Source organism: Diabrotica undecimpunctata, chromosome 9 (assembly GCF_040954645.1).
Source record: "Diabrotica undecimpunctata isolate CICGRU chromosome 9, icDiaUnde3, whole genome shotgun sequence".
Taxonomy (NCBI): Eukaryota; Metazoa; Arthropoda; class Insecta; order Coleoptera; family Chrysomelidae; genus Diabrotica; species Diabrotica undecimpunctata.
In genome coordinates this window covers 105967382-105994657 of record NC_092811.1, presented here as the reverse complement: position 1 = coordinate 105994657, position 27276 = coordinate 105967382, and the positions used below count along the sequence as shown (strand labels likewise).

Genomic DNA, 27276 nt, shown 5'->3' with positions numbered 1-27276 from the left:
TGAAATGGTGGTATACATATAAAAATTAGCAGCAATATAATTAGAAAATACCTTTACAAAGATATATAATACACTTATGCGCAAATAAAGTTTTGGCGTATCTCGCGATATTACAGCAAAAAAAAAATTGAATACAAATTATAACAAACACAAAAGATAACAAAAATTAATAAAATCTAAGTTTACAAAAATACAGAAAGGTTACAGAAACAAAAACATAAAAATTTAACCAAATCGAACTTGGTTAAGTCGATCAGCTCTCTCGCACTATTATTTAGTGATAAACTGAGCTGATGGAATTTGGTTCGTAACAAAATACTGACTGTTCTTTAAATTTAATGCAAAATTCAGTAGTTACTCTCAACTACATTTGAAGACATGTATGAATTTTAGATACGTCCAGATAATGGAGGATGATATGATACCATACCATATTACTCGTCCAGATAAGTGGAGAACTAAGATTATGCTAACTTACGGTAATTCCTGACGACTGCTGCATTAAATCACTGAAGTTAATACTATACTTGTATTAAACACTGAATTTATTAACATTAAAAGTACTTTATAACTATATTTAATCTAATATAGTATAAGATAAAAAAAAACTCAATTAAGCAAGTGTATACACACTTATAAAGAAAACGCACAGAGAACGGTACGATAATAGAGATACAGTAAGATCTAGTCCTTACGCAAGGACTTTCCCACCAAAAAGTAACTTGTTTTCTCTACGAGTGCCCACCGAGAAGTAACTTAGTTCCTCTAAAATTTTACCAAACTACCCAAGAAAAGGTGAGGTTATCTCCCCTCCCCCCAAAAATGATAGGCCAGCCTGTATCTATTTCTAGGAAGGTAAAAAGTTCTAACTAACATTGAACATAACGGTATCCTTTTACCTACAAACGTAATGAATTATCATATCCCTTGCATTAGGTTATTATAGAAAAACATTTCTACGTGCTCCGACGATATCTAACAACTTTATCATAAAGGAACCCGGCCTTCACCGAAAAGCATTATGTAGTTCCTTTCATACTCCGGATTAAGACAGAAAGGATTAAAAACCTTTCGGACGCAGGAAAATTCCGCGCATTCAATAAAATTTTGAAGACGGTAAACCGAAAATGAGCTTATCATCACGGGGGTAAAAGGAATAAAAATAATTATTATTTTAATTATATATAAAAATGTTAAAAGGTGTTTACTTCTAGTTCTTAGGAATCGGATATCGATATACCAAGTGATGACAGTGACGATGCAGACGAAGATAGATGCCTGGTTTGCAACGAGTTTGGCAAAAACAATGAAATGTGGTTTAGATGTAGCCTTTTCTCAAGAGAGCCTTTCAGAGTTTAGTGGAAGGGATTCTGCAGAGGCTTATACCTGCGATGACTGTCAAGCATTTTTAAATTAAAACACATATTTTTGTTATTTTGTTTTGTTTTGCAATAAAAAATATTTTTCACCTTTCTTACTGATTTACTTGAATTATTACCCATTAAGGCACATTCGTTAATCGTTTTATAACAAAAAATGGTTAAATAGATATTTATTTTTATTTTGATAATAACACAAACAAATTGACTGGCATTACCCATACTTATGACCGGTAGGTATTGTCCATGGTGACAATATCGGTGATACTTTTTTATTTTTTGTCTCTTTTTTGTTTTTTTTTTTAATTGAATGTGTCTTGCAATAAGTTAAAACCTCAAATGACCGGTTGATGCCTTAAATTTGATTCACAGAGTTTTACTTTTTTTATATTAAATTTTCTTCTTAGGTGACCGCGATTTGCACAATTTACCCTAATTTTATTAAGATATCATCGTGAAATGTGGTAATGTATGTGTATTGAACACTTACTAAAGGTCAACAAAATTTAGTCACAGGTTTATATTTATTTTATAGTTTTTTGAATTAAATTTCATACAATCCAATTTATTATTGAATACATTATTAGTTCAGTCATCTTGATAGCGCAGCTATGTGCATTAAAATAAGATTTACGATTATTGTTTAGTCATACTGCCAGGTAAAAAATAGATATTAATAAACGTTTGTCGTACATGCAAGTTCCCGAAATAAAATAGGTAAGCAAATTAGTTTAAATTATTTTTAGACCTTCACATAAATAGTTTACGTTCGCCACTATTTCACTGGCGTAACACTGAACTGATTATTAAGTGTAACATAAGTTTCAATGTACTTACCTTTATTTTCTCAAATATGTTGTATTTTATGTTTAAATTTATGATTTTAAATTTGACACGATGATTTGTGTAAGAACGTCTTAGTTAACTAACCAATGACAAATAAAACAAATCCAATCCAAAGTGCTTACCTGAAAAAGAGGAAAAGAAAATTAGTCAATAATAAATTTGCACTCATATGTCAATAACTGATAACACAGAAATTTTACAAAATATGATACAACCTTTGATTGAATTTACGCCAATGCGGGGACGGTTTAATTAATGCGGGGAGGACAATGTAGAGAACGTGTAAATAAACCAAAGCAATATTCTAAAAAAAAAGCTGCAGAGGACGCACTATGTACACAAAAAGTGACCAAAAATGGAAAGCCGAACATAAAACTATGGTTTTCATCCCAGTCATAAAATCATCAAGTCTGTTGTACTAAATCTGAATCGTTTTACATGAATTTTTATCCTAATCGACTTTTTAAAAACTTAATAACAATTTTAAAAGAATAACTTGTATAAGCGGCAACATTGCGAACCGTTGTCACGCTGTAGTTTTCCGTAAGGTTGATCACAGGGATAGTTGTGCGCTGTTGAGGTCGTGGTATATTATCGTGCACGTTGCGTTTCCGGCACATAGCGTTTCCGAAAAATATAATTTAAATGGTTTTAAATATGAACAACGCACACCGTCCGGAACATTACGTTTCAGACACTTAACGTTTCCGTTCAGTATATTCGAAAACAATATTTTACTGATGCCGACGGCTGCGTAACGAGTCGTAACCGGTTTGTAAGGATAATGTTAATTAGATACCCGTCGTTTTCCCCTTGTTGTTTATTTAGGTCTTTGTTTGATTTTGATACAGAGTATTTAAAAAAATAATTTTCGAGGCTATTTTGTCATTTATGCATGTGTTTTTATTGCTTTGTGACAATTAATCACGGAACTGATAAACAATTAGGAATTTAATAATAATAAATAGGTTTAACAATTATTTTAGAATGAATAGGATTCAGTTTAAATATGTTTTAAATTTAATTTCACCTTCAGTTAAAAAACAAAATACTACATTTAACAAAGCCATACATATCAAACCAAAAAGTATTTTTAAAAACAAGAGTACTTCCATACAAAAGTCCTAATTGTTTATCACTTGCGTGATTAATTGTCACAAAGCAATAAAAACACATGCATAAATGACAAAATAGCCTCGAAGATTATTTTTTTAAATACTCTGTATCAAAATCAAACAATGACCTAAATAAACAACAAGGGGAGAACGACGGACATCGAATGCACATTATCCTTACCAACCGGTTACGACCTATGTTCCGAACAGTGTGCGTTGTTCATATTTAAAACCATTTAAATTATATTTTTCGGAAACTAAACGCTATGTGCTGGAAACGCAACGTGCACGATAATATGCCACGACCTTTACTATTGTTGTGAATTTGTTTTTGTGAGTGGAGCTACCTACAAAAAAGGTAAATATATTCAATAAAACTATTTAAAAGTACTTTGTTTTATGGGTGAAATATGTCCCAACAGACATATATGGTGGGTTATATATGTACCAACAGTCTTGTTTTGTACTAAATGAGTAGAAAGATGTTGACGCAGAAAGAGCTAGAGGAGGAGGCAGCAGCCATTTTTGCCAGCGATACATATTCAAAAGCCGATCCTTTTGATACTAGTGGCTCCGATGATAAAGACTACAATCCATCAGGATGCGAAGGAGAAGTAGAACGAGAGCGTCACGAAATTGATTCCGGTTCCGAGGGCAATAAGATGAATGAAGAGAATCAGATGATAAATGACGAAAGTGAAGAAGAAAGCAGTAAAATGATGAAGAAGGCGAAGGTACATACCAACCAGATATTTGGTTTTATAACGATGAAACTTTTTTACCACGTTTTTCGGTTCCATCAGAAACAAACAAAAAGTTGATTGTATTCTTCTTCATACCATGACCGAAATAGAAATATTTCTAAAAATCTTTCCCAGAAGCCTCATTCAACATATTGCATATTGTACGAACTAACGTTTAGAGGAATTTGGAAACAAACACCAAGAAAAAAAGAATTACGAATTAAAAAGGACACTGTTGAACACGAACGTGTTTTCACATATTTTTCTCATCTATTAGACTACTTGATACTCTATCTTATTCAGCGACAGGAACAATAATTGCAACTAAAATAAATGTACCTAAATTTGTTGGGAAGTTAAACCGTGGTGACTCAGAATTCAGAGTAAATAACCACAGCACCATAGTTTGCAGATGGCAAGATACTAAAGACTTGTTAGCAGCAAGCAATTGCTTTGGAGATAAGTAAGTAGAATGTGCGATGTCCTGAACTTCCCGACGTGTACAATACGAAAATGGGCGGCGTGGACTATCATATTTTGGACTTGTATGACTTTGATAGAAAGTCTACTAAATGGTGAAAAAAAGTATTATTTCGCTTTCTGATGACGGCTATTGTAAATTCTCATGTACTACACAATGATCTTAAAAGAAAATAAAAAACACCATTTTTGCCTTTTCTAATTAGTGTAGCTGAGTGACTTATTTCATTGGAAAGATGCCATGCTGCTGTTGAAAGAAAAGCCTCGACTTCACTTGAAAGTCATCCAGCAAAGAAACAAAAAAAAAAGTTCAATGTGGGAGATCATTTACCTATCGAAGAAAAGACCCGTAAAAGATATCAACGATGTTCTTCTCAGAAAAAAAGAAAAACGAACCAGCACACTTGTCGGAGCTGCAAGGTACCTTTGTGCAAAATATGTGTTACTCGTTTTGATTTACATTAAATATTGCTTAATATTGTTCTGAAGCTATTTTCTTGTGGAATGTTAAGGTAATTACTATTTAAATGGGAATAAGCCACAATTAAAGGTTAAAGTAAGTTTGTTGACGTTCCAATTTTCACTTCGGAAATCGTTCTCAAAATACAAACATTAGTAAATTAAACAAATTTTGTTTTTTGTTACTTAGTGAAAAATTCTTCTAATAATTTAATTTCATTTGACTCATTTATATTGACAATTCAGACATACATTATACATTTTAAAGTAAACGACTTTAAAATGATATTGCCAATATTGTTTAGCTGCGTTCCTGGGACGACTTTACTTGTAAGATAGTTCATTCGATTACATGAAATAAACTTTAACTTGAGAATATCCGTCAGAAAAAATCATAGCATGTAATTCGTCTTTAAAAAGACAAACATATGCCATAGTGACAGTAAACAATCTCCTGTTAGTGACTCCATAGTAAATTATGAGGAAAAAAACCTCATAATACTATCCCGACATGGTAAGAATTTGGCCGTGCATTTAGTTTACTTTCAATAAACACCAAATTCTAATTTTCTATGTTTGTTATTTAAAAAACATAAATGATGTATCCTTTATATGTTACCGACTTACTAATACTGGTATTTTCCTTTTAATAACTTCCTCTTTTAATATGGGTAACCAGATCCTACTACATTCTGCCGAGGAATTTGCGACACAATTGTCTCTTTTAGCGTAATTAGAGCCGCTTCTTTGATTTTTCTCTTTTTACCATCCGTTTCTTTTAGGACTATATTTGAATCATTCCATTGAACCCTATGTTCATAAAAGGATTATCAGAAATACTTAAAAGGATAGGAAATAAATTCAACATTTCAACAACATTCAAAATAACAAACACATTGAGATGTATTTTGTCTAAAACCAAACCTAGCAATGAACAAGAAAGGACAAAGAATTGCATTTATAAAATACCTTATGAATAAAATCAGTTTTATTTAGATAAAACATCAAGGTCATTAAATGTTAGAATAAGTGAACATCAATCTTATATTAAAAATAGAGAATTTGATAGATCTCAAATATATAAACACGCATGGGATAATGAGATAAAACAAGTAAAAACCAAAAAAGAATACCAAACGGGAGAAAAACAACTGAAAAAAATCTGTTATGTACACGATGAAATACTACTCTCTCATAGTAAAGATGACTTACAACGAATGTTTCTCCAATTTAAAATAACCGCCAGAAAACATGTTATTTACCTAAAGAAGACAAAATGCGTGGTTACAATAGCAAATTTACTCAGATGTAAATTGGAGCTGGAAGGTCAGATAATAGAACAAATTATGAAGTTTAAATATCTAGGCTTCACACTACTTATCTAGGAAAAGCTCGAAACAGAACTGGAAGATCAAGTGAATAGGGCAAATGGAGTCGCAGGTTGCATGAATGAAACGATATTATGGAGAAATAAAAATATCAAGAAAGAAATAAAGGGCAGAATTTACAAAACAGTCAACAGAACAAAAATAACGTACACTACAGAAACACGAGCTAACACAGAGAAGATAAAAAGAATGTTAGAAACAGCACAGATGAAAACTCAGAAAAGCACAGAAAAATTGATGTTAAGACACTATGGGACAGAGCTAGAAGTAGAGATATATGACGTAAATGCAGGTGTAGAAGATCAAGGACTGCGTAAGAAATAGAAGTATATAATAGAACGGTCACGTAAGCCCAATACCCGCAAAATTAATAAAGACGAAGAGAGACGGTACTCCAATTTAAAGACGACCAGTAGGAAGACCACGAACACGATGGGACGACAACTTACTGGAGGTACATTTGAAAAACAAATAGAGTCATATCTACATAAAAAGAAGACGAAGAAGAGTTAATTAAAGGTGTAAACGAGAAATTACAAAAAAGCTCATTTATAAACCAAGATTGTAACTTAAGAAGGAATATAAATAAGGAAGCAAACAACGAATAATTATGAATGTAAATAGAGCTGTAATTGTTATTAAGTCTTGATGTTTAGTCTTACTTTTATTTTTCATGACCACAGAATGGAAGATAATTTTAAATAAAGTTAAACCTAAAGCACACCTAAAAAACTTTCTAAAAGTGTACTAAAAAGTCCAAAAATCGAAACAGTATAATTTTATTTACTTTATTTAAGTGATAAAATTCTCAAACAGTATTAAAAAGTAGAACATTTTACTTGGTGAAAATAATTTTAGAGATAAAATGTATTTAAAAAAATATTACTCCTAAAACAATATGACCTAAGCCGCCCCTGTTTTGAGTAATCCTGAAACTATTTTTATTCGAAATAATTATTAACACGTTTTGTTGTGTGTAACATTACTATCAGGTGTAACGATCACTTGGCTTTTGTGGTATCTATTTCTGTCTAAGTAGTGGGAATAGCGAGTTTCACTAGACAGATGAATGACAAGATAATAGAGCGATAACGAACATTGAGTAGTTTGAAACTTTACTCTAAGGATGTGATATGACCGCATGCGGTATGTGACGGTAATGAAAGGACTTGTTAGTTTGAATAAGGTAAAAGAGAGCAAGCGGTTCGATAATTGGAGAAATGGAGAACTGGGTCTTGCTTGGTTTAGAATGCTTGTTAGCACTTGCTTCATTAGTATTTGAGTTTTCTATGGCTAACTAGTTCTAAAGTATCTCTAGTTTTTGTCGTATAATTACGTTGTTTTAATTAAATTATCTTGCCGATTATTGGGGCTTTTGATTAAATTAAACACAAATAGATAAAAGAAGTAAATATAATAAAAATTTATATATTATATAAAATATGAGTGAACTTCACGATGAGTGACATGAGTGACCTATTTGTTGGTCAACAGCTACGGGTGGAAGAACTGACATGTGGTAGGCCACTTTATTGTCCTGGAGCTGAGAAATTAACTTTAAAGGCGGAAGAGCTAAATTAGTCAACGGCATTGAGACGTGGAAAGTCACGGGATGACTACCACATTAGAGATCCGTAAGGATATCCCCAGGACACCACAATGGCTTAAAATCCAAAACAAACGGCCCTTAGTCCCAGGCATACCTTAAGTGGAGACAGGGTGCTAAGAATTCCCCGGTCAGCCAATAATGTCCCAAAAGTTAAAAGGATCGGTAGGTGGAATATTCAAAGCATGTACCAAGCAGGTAAAGCAGCAAATACTATTCAAGAAATGACTCGCCTGAATATAGATATTTTAGGATGCAGTGAAGTTCGATGGCCAAATTCTGGAAAAAGAATTTAGATGAACACCATATCTATTATTCTGGAGACGCACAACAAGAAACAGAAATGGCGTAGCGATAATAGTAAAAAGGCAAATAGCTAAAGCAGTAATAGGATTTACGCCCATATCAGACAAAGTTGTGTTGTTGAATTATTATCATCGCCTATTATCAATTATCATGGGCAATTTCAATGCCAAAATAGTACAAGGTACTATTTTGGCCGGTGATACCCCAGGTAAAATAATCAGAAACGAAATTGATTTTATTAACATAAACAAAAGGTTTAGAAATTCTATCACCTCAACAAAAACATATCCAGGCGCAGATGTCTTCTCAGATTATAGTCTATTGGTTGCAAATATCAACATACGACTCAAAATAATTAATAAGGAAATGAGGACCAAGATAGATATAAGACTACTAAAAGAAAATGACACCCAGAAAAAAGTAAAAACAGAGATTAATAAGAATTTTGCGAAAATAGCTGATGACACTACTAGAGGCATAGAAGAACAGTGAAACGAAATGAAGACATCTATTACCACAATTTTGCATGAATATCTAAAATCAAAAAGACAAAAGAAACAAGAATGGATTACAGATAAAATATTGCAGATGATGGAAGAGCGAAGAAAATTAAAAGGTAGAAATGACAACGAATACAATAAGTTGCATAAGACTATACTAAAGGAGATAAAAGGAGCAAAAGAAGCACGGCTGACGGAAAAAATTACGGAAGTTGAAACACTACAACGCAAACATGACGATTTCCATATGCACAAAAAAGTTAAAGAGAGAAAACAACGCAATACAGGCATAGTTGTAGACATTTAAGGCCAGATTTGGACTACCATTGAAGATAAATTACGAAGGTGGAAAGAATATATGCAAGAATTATTCGAAGATACAGCACGAAGTCCGACTAAAATAAACAATCCCTACGGACCAGAAATAACAAACGAAGAAGTAACTATGGCCACTAAGCGGATTAAAGATGGGAAATCACCAGGACCTGATGAGGTGCATGGTGAAATTTTAAAGCTATTAGAGGCACACCAAATCACACTCTTACCAAACTATTCAACAACATCTACGAGACTGGTTACTTCTCAAAAGACTGGCTACTGCCTACTGGCTTACTACTTTCTAAAAAACCAAATGCTAGAAAATGTAAAGAACATAGATTAATTCGTTTGATGAGCTATATACTTAAAGTACTCCTTACTATCATTCACTCGCGAATATACACCAAATTAGAAGAACACCTGAGTGAAGCCGGGATATCAACTGCGATGTGTATGCATGTTTCATTGATTTCAAGAAGGCATTTGGTAAAGTCCCACATGGGAAACTAATCAATATCCTAAAAACATTAGGACTCGATGGTAAGGATATAAGACTGATCTCAAACTTATGTCTCTAACAAAAAGCAACAGTACGATTAGAAAATGACCGTAAAACTCTCATGGTTACCAAACATACGACGTTGGACCGGACAAAAAGTAGAGCAGTTGCTCCTCTGTAACAAAAAACAGCTCAGGTACCCAAAGAGAAGAAGGTTAGGTGGTAGGGTCATGTAAGTGCGAATAAAGACCAGAGATTTATAAAGGAATAAAATCGTCAGAAAACTAAGAATTACATATGATGTAATTCATCAAAAATGAAATCATAAGAAAAATAATAAACTTCAAAAATGCTACACCGTGCAGCAGTGAACAGGGGCCACTGAAAGAAGAAGAATCTCTGAATGACTTTTCTTTCAACATTATGTCCAACACGATTTTGCCAACATACTACCAATGCAGTGTTTCCCCGAACCAGCTTACTATTTTAAGAACTGTGCTGTCAGCCAATGTATAGTTACTAATATAAGCAATATTTGTTTTAAAAATAAACGCTACAAATACGTAATTGTTGAGATAGAATCACCCGAAGGAAAAGCAAAGCAAACTTCTAAAAGTGAAATAAAAAGTTTATAAAATGCATTTTCCTACTTAGCAAAGACGAAACAAAATTAGGTTATTACTCCGCCTTCACAATATTATATCCCGACTGACTAAGAAGAAAGTCGGAACAATACTCATAAATATTAATTATAAAGAATAGTGCATTCAGCAAACAACTTCATCTGGAAAACCCAGAGTATGTTTCACAAAACTTTCGTGTGTGTTTTCAAAACTTCCAGTTAAAAACAATGCACCGTTGTCTAGGAAAACAGGTGGGAGACAATATATGCGACTCGGTGGTTAATTATAGAAGTTTAGTTTATATTTCTTGAATGAAATATACTACAATAAATCTGTCTTAATGTCCCCAAATTACTCAATGATAGTCTATTCAAATTTACGCAGGAGTAGAAAAATATTAAAAGAAACGAAATAACTAAAGTACTTGAACATACCCATCGCTGGAATTTGTCTGCAAAAACTACATTTAACCCATTTGATTCCACGACATTTTTTTTTTCGATAATACAAGATTTTTTTTAATGTCGTTTTTGGATCTGGGTTAAACAGTAACAATTTATTGTTAGTTGACATAAAAAAAATAAATTTTTAGCAAAAAGTCGGTGTACTCATACGAGTACAATGAGCTGATCGGGAGTCAAAAATATAGAACATTGTATAAAAATGAATACATTTTATCTTCTGACAATATAGGTACATACTTGGGTATATCCTGTATTATAATCTAACTAGTATGAAATTGTACAAAACAATCACGTTCAATACACAGAGTAACTTCACACTTTATACAAATCCAACGTACTCTGTGATGGCATAAGCGACATCGAAGTTGTTTGCCTATTTTCTTTGGAAAATGACAGCTTCCATCCATTTTTAGACTAATTGGTACAGATCCTGCTAGTCGTTTTCTAGAATAAGTAGATTTACCAAAACTTCTTAAATAATGACATACTACATCTCGTTGAAAAGCCAAAAGATCCATTCCTTTATTTTTAGCAAACATTTGTAACCTCTACGAGTTAACAAGAGCTGAGTTGAGCATGTGGGTAAAAATGGGCCAACATCATTTTTTACCTTGTATACTGACTCGGTAGTTATTAACCGCTTGGTCAAAGAGATCAACACCGCCAATTGAAGCATTGTATGAATTGCACCAAAGTTTTGGTTGGGGTACATCAGTTTTTCGTTTGGCAGCAGCACACCAACGATTCACTTTTGAAAGTGGTTGATTGTGATCACATTGTTGTCCTTTAATTTTAAAAAAAGTAGTACACTTGTTTTGTCAAAGCAATATTCGATTCTTCTTTTTCATTACAGCGGAAGGTAACAAAGGACATTTTTTTATACGATTTTCTCTTGCTGTGCCTGTTGCCATAAAGCCCTTCTCTTTTAAAGTTTCCATCAAATTGTAACTAGTAAAATAATTGTCAAAAAATACTTCGTGGTCAGTAGGCACATCAACGACATCAAGCATTTTTAGAACAACTTGTGATCCTAAAAGCAACACCGCGACTTTTGATTTATCCACCAATGCTCCACAATATGTGCAAAAATTGTAGCAATAACTAGTTGAACTACAAAGCATCCAGTCCTTGTACCCAAATCTTACTGGCTTTCCCCTTATGAACTGTTTAGATGAGTGATGCCCAAAATACTTTATCATCGCTTCATCAATTGATAAGTCTTTGTAAAATATGCTTAATTGTTAAAATTTTTTATTTAGTTTGTTCATGAGAGACCTCACCTTATACATTCTGTCCCTTGTATCGATTTGCGAATTATCTGCCAAATGTAGGTATTTTTTAATTTCTTGGAAACGGTTCCTTGAAATTGTATTAGTCACGAGGGGAACCTGAAGATCTTTATCTAAACACCAATAGTTGCGCTCTCGTGGCAATCTATCTTTAGGGATCTGTCCCAGCTGCTCTTCTCTTTAGCCTGTACATCGCTGATATACCAGAAGCCAGATCAAGGAAGTTTGGGTACGCCAATGACTGGGTCCTTGCAACAAGGTGTAAGTCATTTGAACAAACAGAAAAAATCCTCACGGCAGACTTACACGCAGTGGGAAAGTATTTCCGTAAATGGAGACTTCAACCAAACGCTACCAAAACAGAGGTTTCCAGTTTTCATCTAAATAACAAGCTTGCAGGAAGAATACCGAACATCCAATTCGAAAACACCACACTCGCCTACAATAAAACACCAAAGTACCTTGGGATGAATCTTGACAGAATCCTATCTTTCAAGGAACATCTGTCAAAAACAGCGGAAAAACTTAAATCCAGAAACAACATCATCCAGAATCTGTGTGGCACAACATGGGGAGCATCGGCTTCCACCCTGCGATCATGTACCCTGAGCCTTCTGAATCGCGGAATACTGCTCTTCAGTCTGGCTTAACAGCCCACATATACACAAAGTAGATGCCCAATTGAACAATACAATGAGAATGATTGCTGGTGTTATTAAATCCACCCCTACGCAATGGCTCCCAGTACTGAGTCACATTCCACCACCCAAACTATGGCGCATACACTCTCTCACTAGTAAGTACTAAAAATTACTTAGTAACGAGATCCTGTCAACTGTAACCGTCTATGATCCAGACGACCGCCAATAAAAACAGCACAGATTGATGTGGAAAATAAGTTTAACTTAACGACCACTTGGACTCGAGAATGGATGGAACAACAAAATAGCATCTTACCCTACATCACACAAAAACCACCAGGTTTTGATTTACCAAGCAACACATAGACTATGCTGAACCGAATCAGAACCCAACACGGCAGATGTGGTTACATGATGGACAAATGGGGCAAACGACCATCCCCACTCTGTGACTGCGGACAACCACAAACCATCTGTCACATTACAGAACAGTGTCCCACAAGATCTTATCAAGGCAGGTCAGAGGAATTCCTAATGGCGACTCCCGAGTCGATAGACTATATAAATAAGTTAGATGTTCGTTCGTAAATATATATGTATTATGTTTTATACAAAAATATGTAAATTTAAATGTAAATATGTCAAGTGCCATAGGATAAATAAATACTGTAGACATTGAAGAGGTGAGAGTACGCAACCCTGGCGGACTTCTCTCTGTATTTTGATATCTCGGGTATTCTGGTTGTAAACTTTTACTTTGGCAGTTTGATTCTAATATAGATAAGATATAATTTTCATATCACAACTGTCAATATTGTTGCTTTTTAATATACCTACAAGCTTTTTATGTTGAACCTTATCAAATGCCTTTTCCAAATCTACAAAATATAAGTACATGTCCTAATTCATATTCATGCATCTCTGGGCCAGCACATTCAACCCGAACAAAGAATCTATTGTGCCCATATCACTTCTAAAGCCAAATTTTTTTGTCATTCATTTCATATTCAAGAGTTTTAACAATTCTACTGTGCATTATTTTCAAAAATGTTTTAAGTCTGTGACTCATTAAAGCTATTGTTCTGTGGCCTGAGCAGGCTGTTGCACTTAACTTTTGGGAATTGCCACAAAAATCGATTGCAGCCATTGTCTGGGGATTGTGGCAGTCTGATATATTAGATTAAAAAATTCAACTATTACGTCAATAACATCTTCGTCAATGAGTTTTAATAATTCGATGGACGCATTTACTATTACTTATTTTTATTATTACAACAAATCACTTTGTGCTTTAACTCATATAAAGAAAACAATTAGGTTCCATAAAGTCTATAAATCTATTGTGAATTACAGTCAAAAGTTGTATATTGAGAGATTATTTTTTAGTTATTTTGGGCAGTGTACAGTATATGCACATAAATTAAAATAAAAGTTTCTCTTATAGTTCATAACATATTTACCAAAACTTCTACCTGAGAGACTTACTCGGTAAGCAAACTTCGAGCTAACAACAATATACTAAGTCTTTGCCAAATAAGTAAAACCGACAATAAACAATGGGCTAAGTTGGGAAAACAGGCGAGAAGGAAAACAAACTGCCCGTTAAAGAGCTGGTGAACATCTTCAAAGTGCATTGATGAATTGAGTTCTGAGTTATAAATTCATGGGCTATAACGCAAACCGCCATAGCGAAAGTTCAAGTTATGTATTCCAACGTGATTTTGGCCGTCTGCTTTTGTAGGTAGTGAAGCCACAAGTTTTATTGATCTTTGTTAGGGAAGATAATTTTATAAACAACTTCTAAACATAATGGAGTTAAAGTATGCAATTTAGTGCATTTGAAATTCTGAATGAATGGACGTATAGTTAACGGAACAACAGAGATAAAGAGTGAAATTAAGCTTTTCATGAAGGGCGAATTGTCTTACGACGATAAACTTTTGAATAATATATTAGAGTATAAGTAAATGTTTTCATGCATATAGGATCACTTCGAAAAACTGATAAAAAAAAATATGTTATAAAACGGATAAAATGTAGAAAAGGAAGTAAGATAAACAGTTATTTAACCACAAAATGGTCACCTGTGTAAATTGTAAAGAACAGCCAGACCGACCAAAAGAATGTTCAGAACATCAATTAATACCACTAATAAGCCATCTGCTAAAAACATTTCTACGAATCATTGCACCAAGAATAATTAAGTAACAAAGTAACAAAAATATAGAAGTAATGCAGCTTGGCTTGCAGGCTATGCCGGAGACACACTTGACACTCAAGAAAGGATTCGGCCAATTTGCATGCCCGTAAAAGACAGTTAACTAGGAATGAATGTAAAAAAACAGATAGAAGAAGATAAATTGATGAGAATAAGAGTACTGAAATCAAGAACTTACTAAATGATGTTTTAACTTACTTACTTACTTAGTCCTAAGCCTTTCTACCGTTAGGTGTAAGGCTGGTGGGGTTAAGTTTTGCAGTGTTGTCTCCATGCTGTCCGGTCTTGTGTTTGATTTCGTGCACTTTCCCATGTCAATCTTTTTTTCTCAACTTCTTTTCTCATTTCGTCTAATCACCTAACTCTTGGTCTTCCTCGTTTGTTTTTCCCCTGCACTCTCGTTTCAAACACTTGTTTTTTTAATCTTTCATTCGACATTCTACACACGTGCCCGAACCATCTTAGTTGCCCCTCTACTATTTTTTCGTTTACTGATTCTAGTTTTAGATTTTTTCTGATTGTTTCGTTTCGTATTTTGTCTGTCCTCTTTCTGTTTGCTATTTTCCCCAGGAACCTCATTTCCATAGCATTGACTCGAGATTTTTGTCTCCCAGTCAATGTCCATGACTCGCTACTATACATAGTTGTAGGTCGAACTACTGATTTAATAACTGCCGTTTTTACCTTCTTCGGTATTTTTTTCTCCCCAAAAATGTTGTTTTCATAGTGTTAAATAAGCTTCCTGTTCGTCCCATTCTCTCATTTATTTCCATGTCTTATTTACCGTTTGAGTCAATTATTACTCCTAGGTATTTAAAATGTTCCACTTGTTCTAGTTGTTTTCCGTTTAATTGTATTGCGTGTGTCTTTCTCTTATTTGAAATTATCATTGTTTTTGTTTTCTCTGTATTTATTTTCATATTTATGTTTGACAGTTCTTCTTCTAGGATTTCAAGGTTGTTCTGTAGGTCTTCTCTGTTTTCTGCTATTAAAACCATGTCGTCTGCAAATATAAGTTCTGATAGTTGACTCTGTTTCATTTGCCAGTATCCTAATGTTAGTTTTCTCATTCTTCTCTTGGCTTTCTTTATTGTTTCATCCAGTACCACTGAGAACAGCAGTGGGCTCAACACGCATCCCTGTGTGACGCATTGACTTGTAGTAAATTCTTCGGATTCCTCGTTGTTGGTTTTCACCGTATTTGTATTATTATTGTACATATCCTTTATTACATCAATTGTTATCCTGTCAACTCTTCTTTCCTTTAATGTCCTCCATACGTCCTTTCTTTGTATTCTGTCAAACGCCTTTTTCAGATCAATAAAGCATATATGTATTTCTCTATTTTTATTGATTACTTTCTAACTTATTTGTCTTATTGTGAATATGTGGTCTTGCGTGCTTCTGTCCTTCCTGAATCCACATTGTGAATCAACCATAATTGGTTCTATGTATTTGGGTTTTTATTCTTGTTTCTATTATTCTTGCCAATACCTTCCCAGGGATACTTGATATAGTAATACCTCGGTAATTATTACAGTTTCTCTTGTCGCCCTTTTTGTGTATTGGTAGTATAATGTCTTTCTTCCAGTCCTGTGGTATTTCTGCTCTCTTTATGATATCATTCATTAGTTCTTTCATGCTGTACACTCCCTCTATTCCCATGAATTTTATCATTTTCGGGGTGATATGATCATTGCCTGGTGCTTTGCCTAATTTAACTCTTTCAATTGCCTTTTCTAGTTCCTCTGTTGTTATGGGTTCTACTTTTTGTTCTTCATTTATTTCTTGTATCTCCACTATGTTGTCTACGTCTGTATGAGTTAGCTCTTTGAAATGTTCTCTCCATCTTTCCATTATTTGGTTTTCTTCTGTTATTACCTTTCTATTCTTGTCTTTTATATTCGGCATCATGTGTTCTTTCTTTTGTCTGAGCTGTTTTAATGCGCCATAGAAGAGTTTTTGATTTTCTCTATAATTATTTGTCATTTTTAATCCAAACTTTTTCCATGACCTTTCTTTTTCTGCTTTCACAGCTATTTTAACCTCTTTTCTTTTTTCTTTATATGCCTCATAATCTTCAGGGCGCTTTGTACTTAGATATCTCTTCCATTTTTCTTTTTTGTTCTTCTTTTTTGCTATTTTTGTGTTCTCGCAAGTTTCCTCAGCAGATATGATTAAGATCTTGAGATTTTTCCACTTTTCTTCTATACTTGCAGTTTTTGCCCTACTTTTCAAAATATTGTCTAATTTTTCTTGGCCCTTTTTTTAATTGTCCTTGTTTTAAACGACAGGAAAGTATTAAATAATACTTCCCGAGGTATCTTATACTGCTATAAAAGTTAAAGTTAATTTCTGAAAATGGAAAGCAATGTACTAACAAAACTATAATATTATATACAACCCAGTTAAAACCAAATTATTTCTAGTAAATATATCCCCACAATTTAAATTTAACCTATTTTAACTCTCACCTATTATTTACAATCTATACCTAACTTTGAAAGATAATTAATAAATGAAGATAATCCCCAATTATGAAAAATATAATCCTCTCATTTAATCTACGTACCCTAACACTAAATTTGAATAATAAGAACCAGTAAAAATCTAGTCTTTAAAATGTAACCTACTCGCATACTAGAAAGAAGTATTTCGACACTTCGGCTTTGATTAAAAATAGAAATGCAAGTAAAATGCAAAATCTACTCTGACGGAATAGACCCCAGAAATATATGCGAAAAAATAATAACTCTCGAGTTAAATGTGTACACACTGACCTTATAAAGAGATATTCTGGGGGTATTACAGCATCCCCTGGTAAATAATTAATATAAATTGAAATTATATTTGATGATTTAGATTTAGCCATACGGCTCAGACTCACTTAAAGGGAAAAATTCACATATACCAGAAACCTAAGGTATCAAAATTATTGAGCTCTGGTGGGATTCTTTCCGTGTTATCGAGTAATAGGCGACTTGGTACGCTGAGCTGGAGTATCTCCCAAAAATTTTCGTACACATCTGGACGTTGAGAATAGTACAACTTTCTGAATGGTCTTGTAGATATGTTCATTCATTCAGAGGTTCTATGGAATGACACCAGTAGTAGAGAGAATAATATGTATTGTCTGGGTACTTTTTATTCTCCATTGTCTTCGTATTTGAACTTCCAGATCCCTGTACTTGGCGATATTTTCGTTCTGTTTAACACGAAGATTATTGTTGTTGGGTATCGCCACATCAGTAAGTGTTGTTTGTCTGTTTAAGTTTATTAACTAGTATGAGATCTGGTATATTATGTGCCATTGTTTGGTCTGTGAGCACAGTGCTGTCCCAGTATAGTTTGTAGTTGTCATTCCCAAGTATACTTTCGGAAACGTATTGATAATATGGAAGATTGTTTTTTTTGGAGGAGTCCCATTTTAATTGCTATCTCTTGATGAAGGATCATTCCTACTGCTGTGCCGTTCCTTATATTCAGTTGCAGCAAATGCCTGGCAGCCCCCGGTAAGATATTGGATGGTTTATTGAGCTTGACATCCATATCGGCATTTGTCATTTTAGGCCTGAGGGCTTTGACGATATATTTCAGGTAATTTTTGGTTGGTATAACCTGATTCTAAATGGCGAGTAATGAACCTTCTGTTTCAGGCATACATATTTCCTGATGTCAGCCAGTAGTTCGACGATTTATTGTCGACATGGTCTTGACTAACCTCATTGGGATATCTCCTGTGCATCAAAGTGTCATCAGCAAATCTTAAATCTAAGATTTTCCTACCAGCCACTGTTACTCCACCGTAACACATCTAAAGCCATCCTCATGACATGATCACCATAAATGTTGAATAAGTCAGGTGACAAAACGCATTCTTGTCTAACACCTCTCTCGGTCTTGAATTGGTTTAAGAACTTCTGATCTAGTCGCACTATGGCTATATTGGGCTGGTTCAGATTTTTAATCAGTGTCACCAGGTGAATTGGTGTGGTCCATTTCTATTAAAAGGGACCACAGATTTATCCAGCTTACACAATCAAATGTCTTTTGGTAGTCAATGAAGCATATAATTATAGATACTTCAAATTCTCTAGACTTTTCAATGAGTTATCTAAGGTTCAGGATTTGTATCCGTTTACAAACCCCACTTGTTCCTGAGGTATTTGGTAATGTCGATAGGTTTTAATCTGTTTTTGATGATATGCAACAAGATTTACTAGCATGTGTTATAAGTGACAGTGTGCGGTAGTTTTCACATATAGTATTAGTTCCTTTTTTTGTGTAGCGGGATATAAATTGAGGTACACCAATCAGATGGCCATTTTCCTGAATTACAAACCTATACAGCAATACAGATAGAAAAGATGATATGTAATTCTTTATTAGCTGCAGTTGGTAAAAATATAATCATCAGTTTTACCATATTTTCCCACAAAAACTTACACAAAGGCACCTGGATGTTCCCCGATGGGAATGTTGTGAGTTAAATAAATCACGTTTTGATAGATAAGATATCAACAACAAGCATTTTGGACGTATAAAGTAGGCGAGGTGCATGCTGCAGCTCAGACCACCTACTAGTTTAGGTACACTTTAGATATAGGATTAGCATATAGGTATGTCATTGAAAATAAGTAGATTAAGATTGTCCATAATTGTACTGTACTCTTTTACGAGTAAGTCTCTTGTCTATGCAGAGTAGGCGAAGCTGTGTAGCTGAATATTGATAGTCACCTATATAAAATAGACCTGATAAAACCTGTAACCAGCTTCATCACTGCATGTAGTTGGACGATAACAATTTTGAATTTGGCATTATCTAATTAAACAGGTGCAAAATATTCGGCTGCAGAGTATATCAGGCTTAGTGTCGAAGTTTGCCGGTGCTCTGAACTTACCACTATAAAGTTTTTGATGATATTGAAAGCTTTATTACCAATCCATGTTATCTTTGGGCCGTAATTCCTAAATGTTATTATAAAGATACGATTCTGTCTAAGGTCACTCTAACATATTTATGGCTCTTGTAGTGTTTGAGCACAGGGTTGTTACAACATCATATTTTCAGTTGGTGATTTGCTTGTTGCTTACTTAGGTGGAAACAACTAGCATTGATCTTTTTGTATGAGTCTGCAATGTTATAGGTCTTACTCAGAGTAGATAAATCATATGTTATGGTTGTCTTGATAGTTTTAAAGTAATTATGTTAGAGCTAAGACAGTCTGTCCAAGTTAATTTCCAGAACTGTTGGATAAACCCTGCACTGTCTCGTTGGTTAACCTTCTCTAACTCGGATTTACTTATATTCTTGCATTTCCAATGCAAAAGTATCTATATGACAGCATGGTGTTAATTATTTTTACTATCAAGCGGCACAAAATGTGCCTGCGACTATATCGTAGGCTGTAATTAAGTCCATAAAAACGACTGATGTTTTTTCTTGTTTTTGGAAACCAGTTTTTTATTGTGAAGAAAGACTTAAGCAGTACTTGATCCAGGCAGCTTTTATTTGGCCTAGAGCCAGTTGGCTTAAAAACAGACGTTTAGAATTTTTGAACTCATTCTGATAAAAAATACCATCTCTAGGAGTTTATAGCAGCAGCTCAAGAAAGCTTTTAGTTTACACACCTTTGTCGATTCGAAAAAATTTTTTGATATTAATATAGCTATTATGATTTTAGTTTTAAAAACTTTTGGTAGAATGCTTCTTAATAAATTGTTTGAATAAACCTAAGTAAGCATTTTTTGTGTTGTTTTGCTACATTGTTTAAGAAAATAAGGTCGTCTCCCAATACACCAGTTTTGGTGTCGGTCAAAACATTTGATAGTTTATTTTGGTAAAGTTAAAAAAAATCTGTTAAATGGATTAGTCCTTCTAGACGTAGTTTTCTTAATTATTTTCTAATACATCGTGTATGCTGTTGTACCGTAAAATTCTGGAGAGATAAATAATTCTGCAAGCTATCTGGTCAGAATTGTTTAGTGTATTTTCATAGACTGATAGGCTTGTTCTACTAAGTTTTTCAATGCTTGTCTGTTCTATGCTAACTAATGGAATAGTTTAAATATATTAATATTTTAAAAGTAATACTCTTCTTCTCGTGCCACTCCTAGCGGAGATTGGAAATCATCATGGCCACTGCGACTTTGTTAGCAGCGCGCCTAAAAAGTTCAATCGAACTACCCCCGAACCATTCACGTAGATTACGAAGCCATGATATTTTTCTTCTTCCCACACTTCTTTTGCCCTTAATTTTGCCCTGCATGATATTTCTTAAAAGTTCGTACTTTTCACCTCTCACAATGTGCCCCAAGTAAAAGTAATACTAATGATAGGTAACTATTTGTTTCAGGTTTTAAAATCACATGGATGGATATCCTGGACCTTAACAAAATTACAGCTGCTGCCAAAAAGGCTAGCCAAAAGTAAGTACATAAAATTACGATATTTTAAAGTTAAAAGGGGATTTTTTTGCTACAGTAGCTCGAAAACTAGTTCTTTCTCGATATTACACATAATACAGAAGTAAACTGTTGCTTATGTACTACTGAGCTTAATTGTATTTAAATAAAGTTATATATATATATATATATATATATATATATATATATATATATATATATATATATATATATATATATATATATATAACCGCAATCAGACACGAATAAAGATACAGTAAATTCAACCAACTTATACCTCTAAACGATTAATGTAACTTGCAGAAAACCTTTCGTTTTAGTAAAAGGCACGGTAAACTGCACTTCATAAGTTCTCCATAATCTTTTTAAATTTAGCTAATAATAAATGTATAAATATAATGGTTAACCTCCTGTACAATTTAATGATTATTTAAATTTATAAATCATCATCATCGTCACTAAATTCCCTACCGCTATCATTATGTAAATATTTAATCACTTTATTAATTTTACTAATTTTATTTTCCAGGATCCACCACTCTTCTATTCATTTTTCACATTTATTTCTGGCCCCTATTTCTGAAGTTGCAGTTCTTGCCACATTTCCCTAACTGCATCGTCACTGTATCCACTGCCTTCAACCGTGATTATCATAATACGTTTTACATAAACCCCAGATGTGTTCAATGGCATTAAAGTGACAGTGATACGACGCGACGGTAACCGTAATACTTGATGTCCATAACTTAATACAATTTGGTCAACTACATAAACTGTGGTTTTTCATTACGTTCAAAATTTCTAGTATAGTTTTTTAAACGTAGGAAAGAGTTTGAAAATCTTGCAATCGCTATGAAGTGTTATGGCGATTGTGAGATTTTTAAACTTTTTCGTACGTTTGACAAACTGTAACTCTGATTTGAAGGCGTATTCTGACAAATTTATATTATTTTTAACTAACCAATTTTTTATGCTCGGTACGTTCCACGACTGTTTTGGTTGTTTCTTCAAAATCTCCGAATGGTAAGGTGCATTATCGAAAACTATAACTGATGGTTTACTCAAACTAGGTAACAGTTTGTCCTCAAGTCATTTAACAAACATATCTGCATTCATGTTTTCATGGTAATCAGCAGATTTTGATTTTGAAGAAAAAATAAAATCTGCGTTTTCTATAAAGCCTTTTTTCCCTCCTGTATGAAGAAAGATGTATCTTTTGACTTCGTTATCTGTGTGTTTTATTAATTTTATGCTGTCGTCTTGCCAAATTCTTTTAATTCCAGCCTTTGCAAATATCAATGTCTCATTTAAATATACGAATTTATACGTCTCATTTATTTTCAGATATAAGTCTTTAAGTCTAGTATAGTCTCTCAAAAATTAAATTTTTTTGTAAACCACACTACTCCTTTCGCATAAAAGTAACCTATTATTTTTTTTGAATTTAAATTCTAGCTCTCAACACTTTTCAAAGGCTATTCCTCTTAATTTTAGAAACGTATCTTTCTCTTACTTTGACCAGGAAAATATCTAAACTGACATGTTGATTGTTTTCATGCATTCGATACAAACTATTGCGAATTTCAAAATTTTCTCCATCAGCTAAGTCAATGCTCCTAGAATTTTTACGAGTTGTTTTTGTGTCTTCGTGATACTTAGTCACAATAAGATCTTCTTGAGAATCTCTGGCAGTCTTCATTGCAGTTTTTAGCTTACTTTTACTTATTTTAATAATGACTTTAAAGGTCCACTATTGTCTCTTTTCATGGTAAAGTATTTATGCACATTTGTAATTAATTCATCAATATCCAACTTACGTCTAGGCATAATTAAACTTACATACAAACTTACATACATACTTAAAACTACACGTTTGATTTACAATGTGCTGAGTTTAGATCAATATAACAAAAACTTTATAACTGTAGTGCTTGAAAGGTAACATATACAACCGGTTACAAAGATCCCAAACACATTAAGCAAATCAGCCTAATGATCATTAGAATGCCGATTGTATTTAATTGTGTTTGATAAACAGTTTAGAAATAGTTGGAAACCGTGCATAAGGAAATTAAAATGTTTCCCACAATTATTTTATTTTTAGTACAAGTATTTTCATTTGAAAATAAAAAGTTAAATATATTTACCAAAACGCTGCCTTTAACCCGTAATCGCAGACGTCTCAAAAAACGGTACACTCTAACAGACATATGGTCAACCTAAACACCACTATTTAAATTGACAAAATGATCTAGTTTACTCAGAAGTATTTTTTAACAAAAACTAAAAGTAATGTAGTATTTGTTTCAGAAAAAAATTATTAAATAAGTAGGTGAAAGATATTTACGTTAAAGAACATTATACAAGAATACCATTTAAAAAAAAAATGTAACAACATATGCAAAACTATGAACAACGGGTTAATGACACATATATTTATTTTATATCTAACCTTTAGCAAAGTGCTAGACATTAGGGAGTACACCAGTACGGTTTACCGTGCCTTTTATTACAACGGTTTTCTGCGAATTCTGTTAATCGTTTAGAGGTCTAAGTTGGTTGAATGTACTGTACCTATCCATGAATATCAAGCTAATTACTTAATATTTCAAAACACTTGCCATTGAAGATAAAAAGGTGCAAAAAGGCAAATATTTAATCAAATATTAAGAAAAATTACAGAAATCTCTATATTAATAAAAATTACGCAACAAGCCAACGAATCGCAAAAAAACATAGTGCCATGCAAATTTCAACACGCAGAAATAATGGCATAAGAACATATTCTCAAGCAAATTTCAACATGTAGAAACAATAAAAGAAAACAGATAAACAACATAGGCAGTGTAGTAAAATAAGCATGAGTGATATCTCTGAGTGAATAAAAGTTAAGTGAGTGAATAATAGAAGAATCCAAGTGCCAAGTTTCTTGGGTGGAGAAGATTCAAAGCTCAACAACACTAGAACGTCTCAGCAAGACTACTGAGATTATAAAAAACATCAAGAAGGAAATGCTGGAGTACTTCGAACGTGTAATGACAGGTCCCAAATATATATTTCTACGAAATATTATGGAAGAGAAAACAGGCAAAACTTGCGAGATTGGAATGGTATTGATACAAGTATGCTATTTAGGGCGGTAGTGAATAAAAGTAAGATAGTTATGATGATAACCAACGTTCTGAAAGAACAGGGTACATGAAGAAGATATCTCCGACACTACTATTATTAAGAACAGCTAAATCATATTGAAAATAGTAGACCGTAGAAAGGTAAAGATGGGATTTTAAAAATCAGCTAAATAATCTTGTGTTATCTGACACGACATAAGGTTTTTATCCAAACATATATTCCAATGGATAGCACTATTGATCCAATTTTTACTTTAAGGTTACTTAAGATCATGATTTAGGTCCTGTTTGCTAATTACTCCTCTTCTTTTTCCTCTCTTACGTAGCAATATATTGTTTTTGCCATATTTTGCAAAGATATTCATCTCTATTTTCAGCTATTCGAATGCAATTAAACACATATATCTGCCATTTGTATAACTTGATAACAATAGTGTGTAAATGAGTTTTCTCTGAGACTTTTCCTTTACCTTTTCCCTATACTACCAGCTTCTCGACCGAATCGTTATTCCCTTTTATAGTATGGCAATTATGAAGAAAGCATTGGAGGAAGAAGAGATTGGGATAAAAGTTAACGGCCAACCAATTAGTAATATTAGATACGCAGATGATAAGGTTTTAAGAGATACGGAGACAATAGAAGACCTGCAAGCCATTTTAAACAAGGTAGTCACAGCTAGTGAAGAGAAAGGGTTAACAATGAACGTCAAGAAGACCAAATTCATGATTATTTCAAAAAAACAAAGATTGAATGCAAACCTGTACATTCACAATAACGAAATCGAACGGGTGCACAAATATAAATATTTGGCAACAAGCGTTAATAAAAACAATGACATCACAGAAGAAATAAAAACTAGAATTGGAAAGGCTCGAGCTGCTTTTGTTAATATGAAGGACATTCTGGGAAGTCATGACATTAACTTAAACCTGAAAATGAGATTGGTTAAATGCTACATCTTCTCGTTACTGCTGTACGGAGACAGCAGTAGAGACTTGGACTTTAAACAATAGCAATATTGATAAACTAGAGGCATTCGAAATGTGGATATTGTCGTCTCCGGTGTATATAATAAACGTATGAAAAACTGATTGCAACTTGATGCAAGTTTCCATGTTTATTAATTTGTCCAACTATTGCGCAATATGGTGGAATATTGCGTAGTTGGCCGGTACGCTCTTATTGTGGCATTATCTTGAAGAGACAATGCCATTGTGGTTTTATTAGGTGGTGGAAATAAAACACATTCTTTCTAAGAAGAAAAAAACTCAGCTTCAGAGTCTTAGAAAGATTCAGAGCCCTTCGAGCAAAGTGCTCTAGGGAGCTACCCTACACGGGTAAAACCATGTGTTAGACACTACTATCACAACTCACTTGAGATCCGACAATGTCCCATATTTAAAGATAAATTAACTATTATATGAAACCTTTTCATTTCTCAACCAATTAAATTTAATTATATGTTCCAGAAGGAAGGGCGATGAACATCGAAGTGCGTGATTGGTGGCACTTGATGACAATATACTTACAGAAGAATTTTGAAAATACCTTGGACAGACAAAGTAACAAATAGTGAAGTTCTTCGAAGAATAAACAAAGAACAAGAGCTGTTGATCACCATTAAGAGAAGAAAGTTGGAATATTTTGATCATGTGATGAGAGGGAAAAAGTACCGATCGCTCCAGTTAATTATTCAAGGAAAGATTCAGGGCAAACGAAGCGTGAGGAGACGACGTATATCTTGGCTGTGCAATTTAAGACACTGGTTCCAGTGCACATCTAACCAATTATTTAGAGCAACAGCTTCAAAGATAAGAATAGCAATGATAATTGCCAAACTCCGTAGCGGAGAGGGCACTTAAAGAAGAAGAAGAAAAATAGTATGGCCAAAATATTTCAAGATTTTTTTCTGAATAGTTTAGTTTAGTCGTTCAATGATTCGACAAGAATTAAAACATTGTTACATGGTAAATGGACATAAAAACGCACACGGGAATAAGATCTTAAGAGCAAAATCATAAATCAGGAATCATAGATAGAACAATTGTAGAATCTGAAAGCTCTAAAAAACCTAGAGCTTTAAAATATCAAACAAAAATAAAAAATCGGGAAAAATTGTAATCAAAAACCAAATATTACAAGCAGTATATGCAAGGAATGGATTATGCGGAGGCCACTGATGAATGAAGCAGCGGTGTTACCATAGACAAAAGAACAATCTTTAATTTAGATTACACAACCATTCTCGTCAACTTTGCAATATAATTCTACTGGATATTATTCTATACTAGCTGACCCATCGAACTTCGTACCACCTTAGAATTAATAAGGTGTCTAAAAAATTAACAGAAAATAAAACAAAAAAAAACAAATAAATATTATTATGTATGAAAAAAGTTGAATTAATTTAATGCTTTATTTTTTTTTGCGTTAAATAATTATACAACGATGACGGTTTTCCAACATACGAATAATTGCTCATGCGCAAAATATGAAAACTCTAATTTAATTCTGCAAACTTCCAAAGGTTGGCTTTGTGATTTATTTATTGTTATTACAGAAGCCAAAAGCACGGAAAAATGTAAACGTTTAAAATCAAATGATACGTTCGATGAAATTATCATACGCGGGATCAAGACATCCTATCTTTTGTATTTTTACTTGATGATCGTTGTCGCAATGACATTATTCATTAGACTTTTCACAGTCCGTCTCGTTTCATTACACAGTCAAGGTTGACTAATGATTCTACTTTTAACACTTTAAGCGCCACCATACAATGAAAATTGTTTGTCCCTGGGACCATTTTTTTTTGTAATGGTCTCTGTTTGCTAAGATATTTTA

The 27276-nt window shown here is 33.4% G+C and overlaps 1 protein-coding gene and 1 long non-coding RNA gene across 3 annotated transcripts in view; one reads left to right on the top strand and one right to left on the bottom strand.

Annotated features, from left to right (window-relative positions):
* The window catches only part of LOC140450374 (uncharacterized), a 1628978-nt gene that overhangs the window by 447896 nt on the left and 1153806 nt on the right, over positions 1 to 27276 (top strand). The window contains exon 2 of the mRNA XM_072543970.1: positions 21231 to 21303. Within this exon, the coding sequence (XP_072400071.1) occupies positions 21248 to 21303 (56 nt within the window). The 5' untranslated portion in view covers positions 21231 to 21247. The remainder of the gene's footprint in view (positions 1 to 21230; positions 21304 to 27276) is intronic.
* Positions 1 to 27276, bottom strand: part of LOC140450376 (uncharacterized) — a 572900-nt gene that overhangs the window by 516968 nt on the left and 28656 nt on the right. The gene's annotated exons all lie outside the window — the stretch shown is intronic.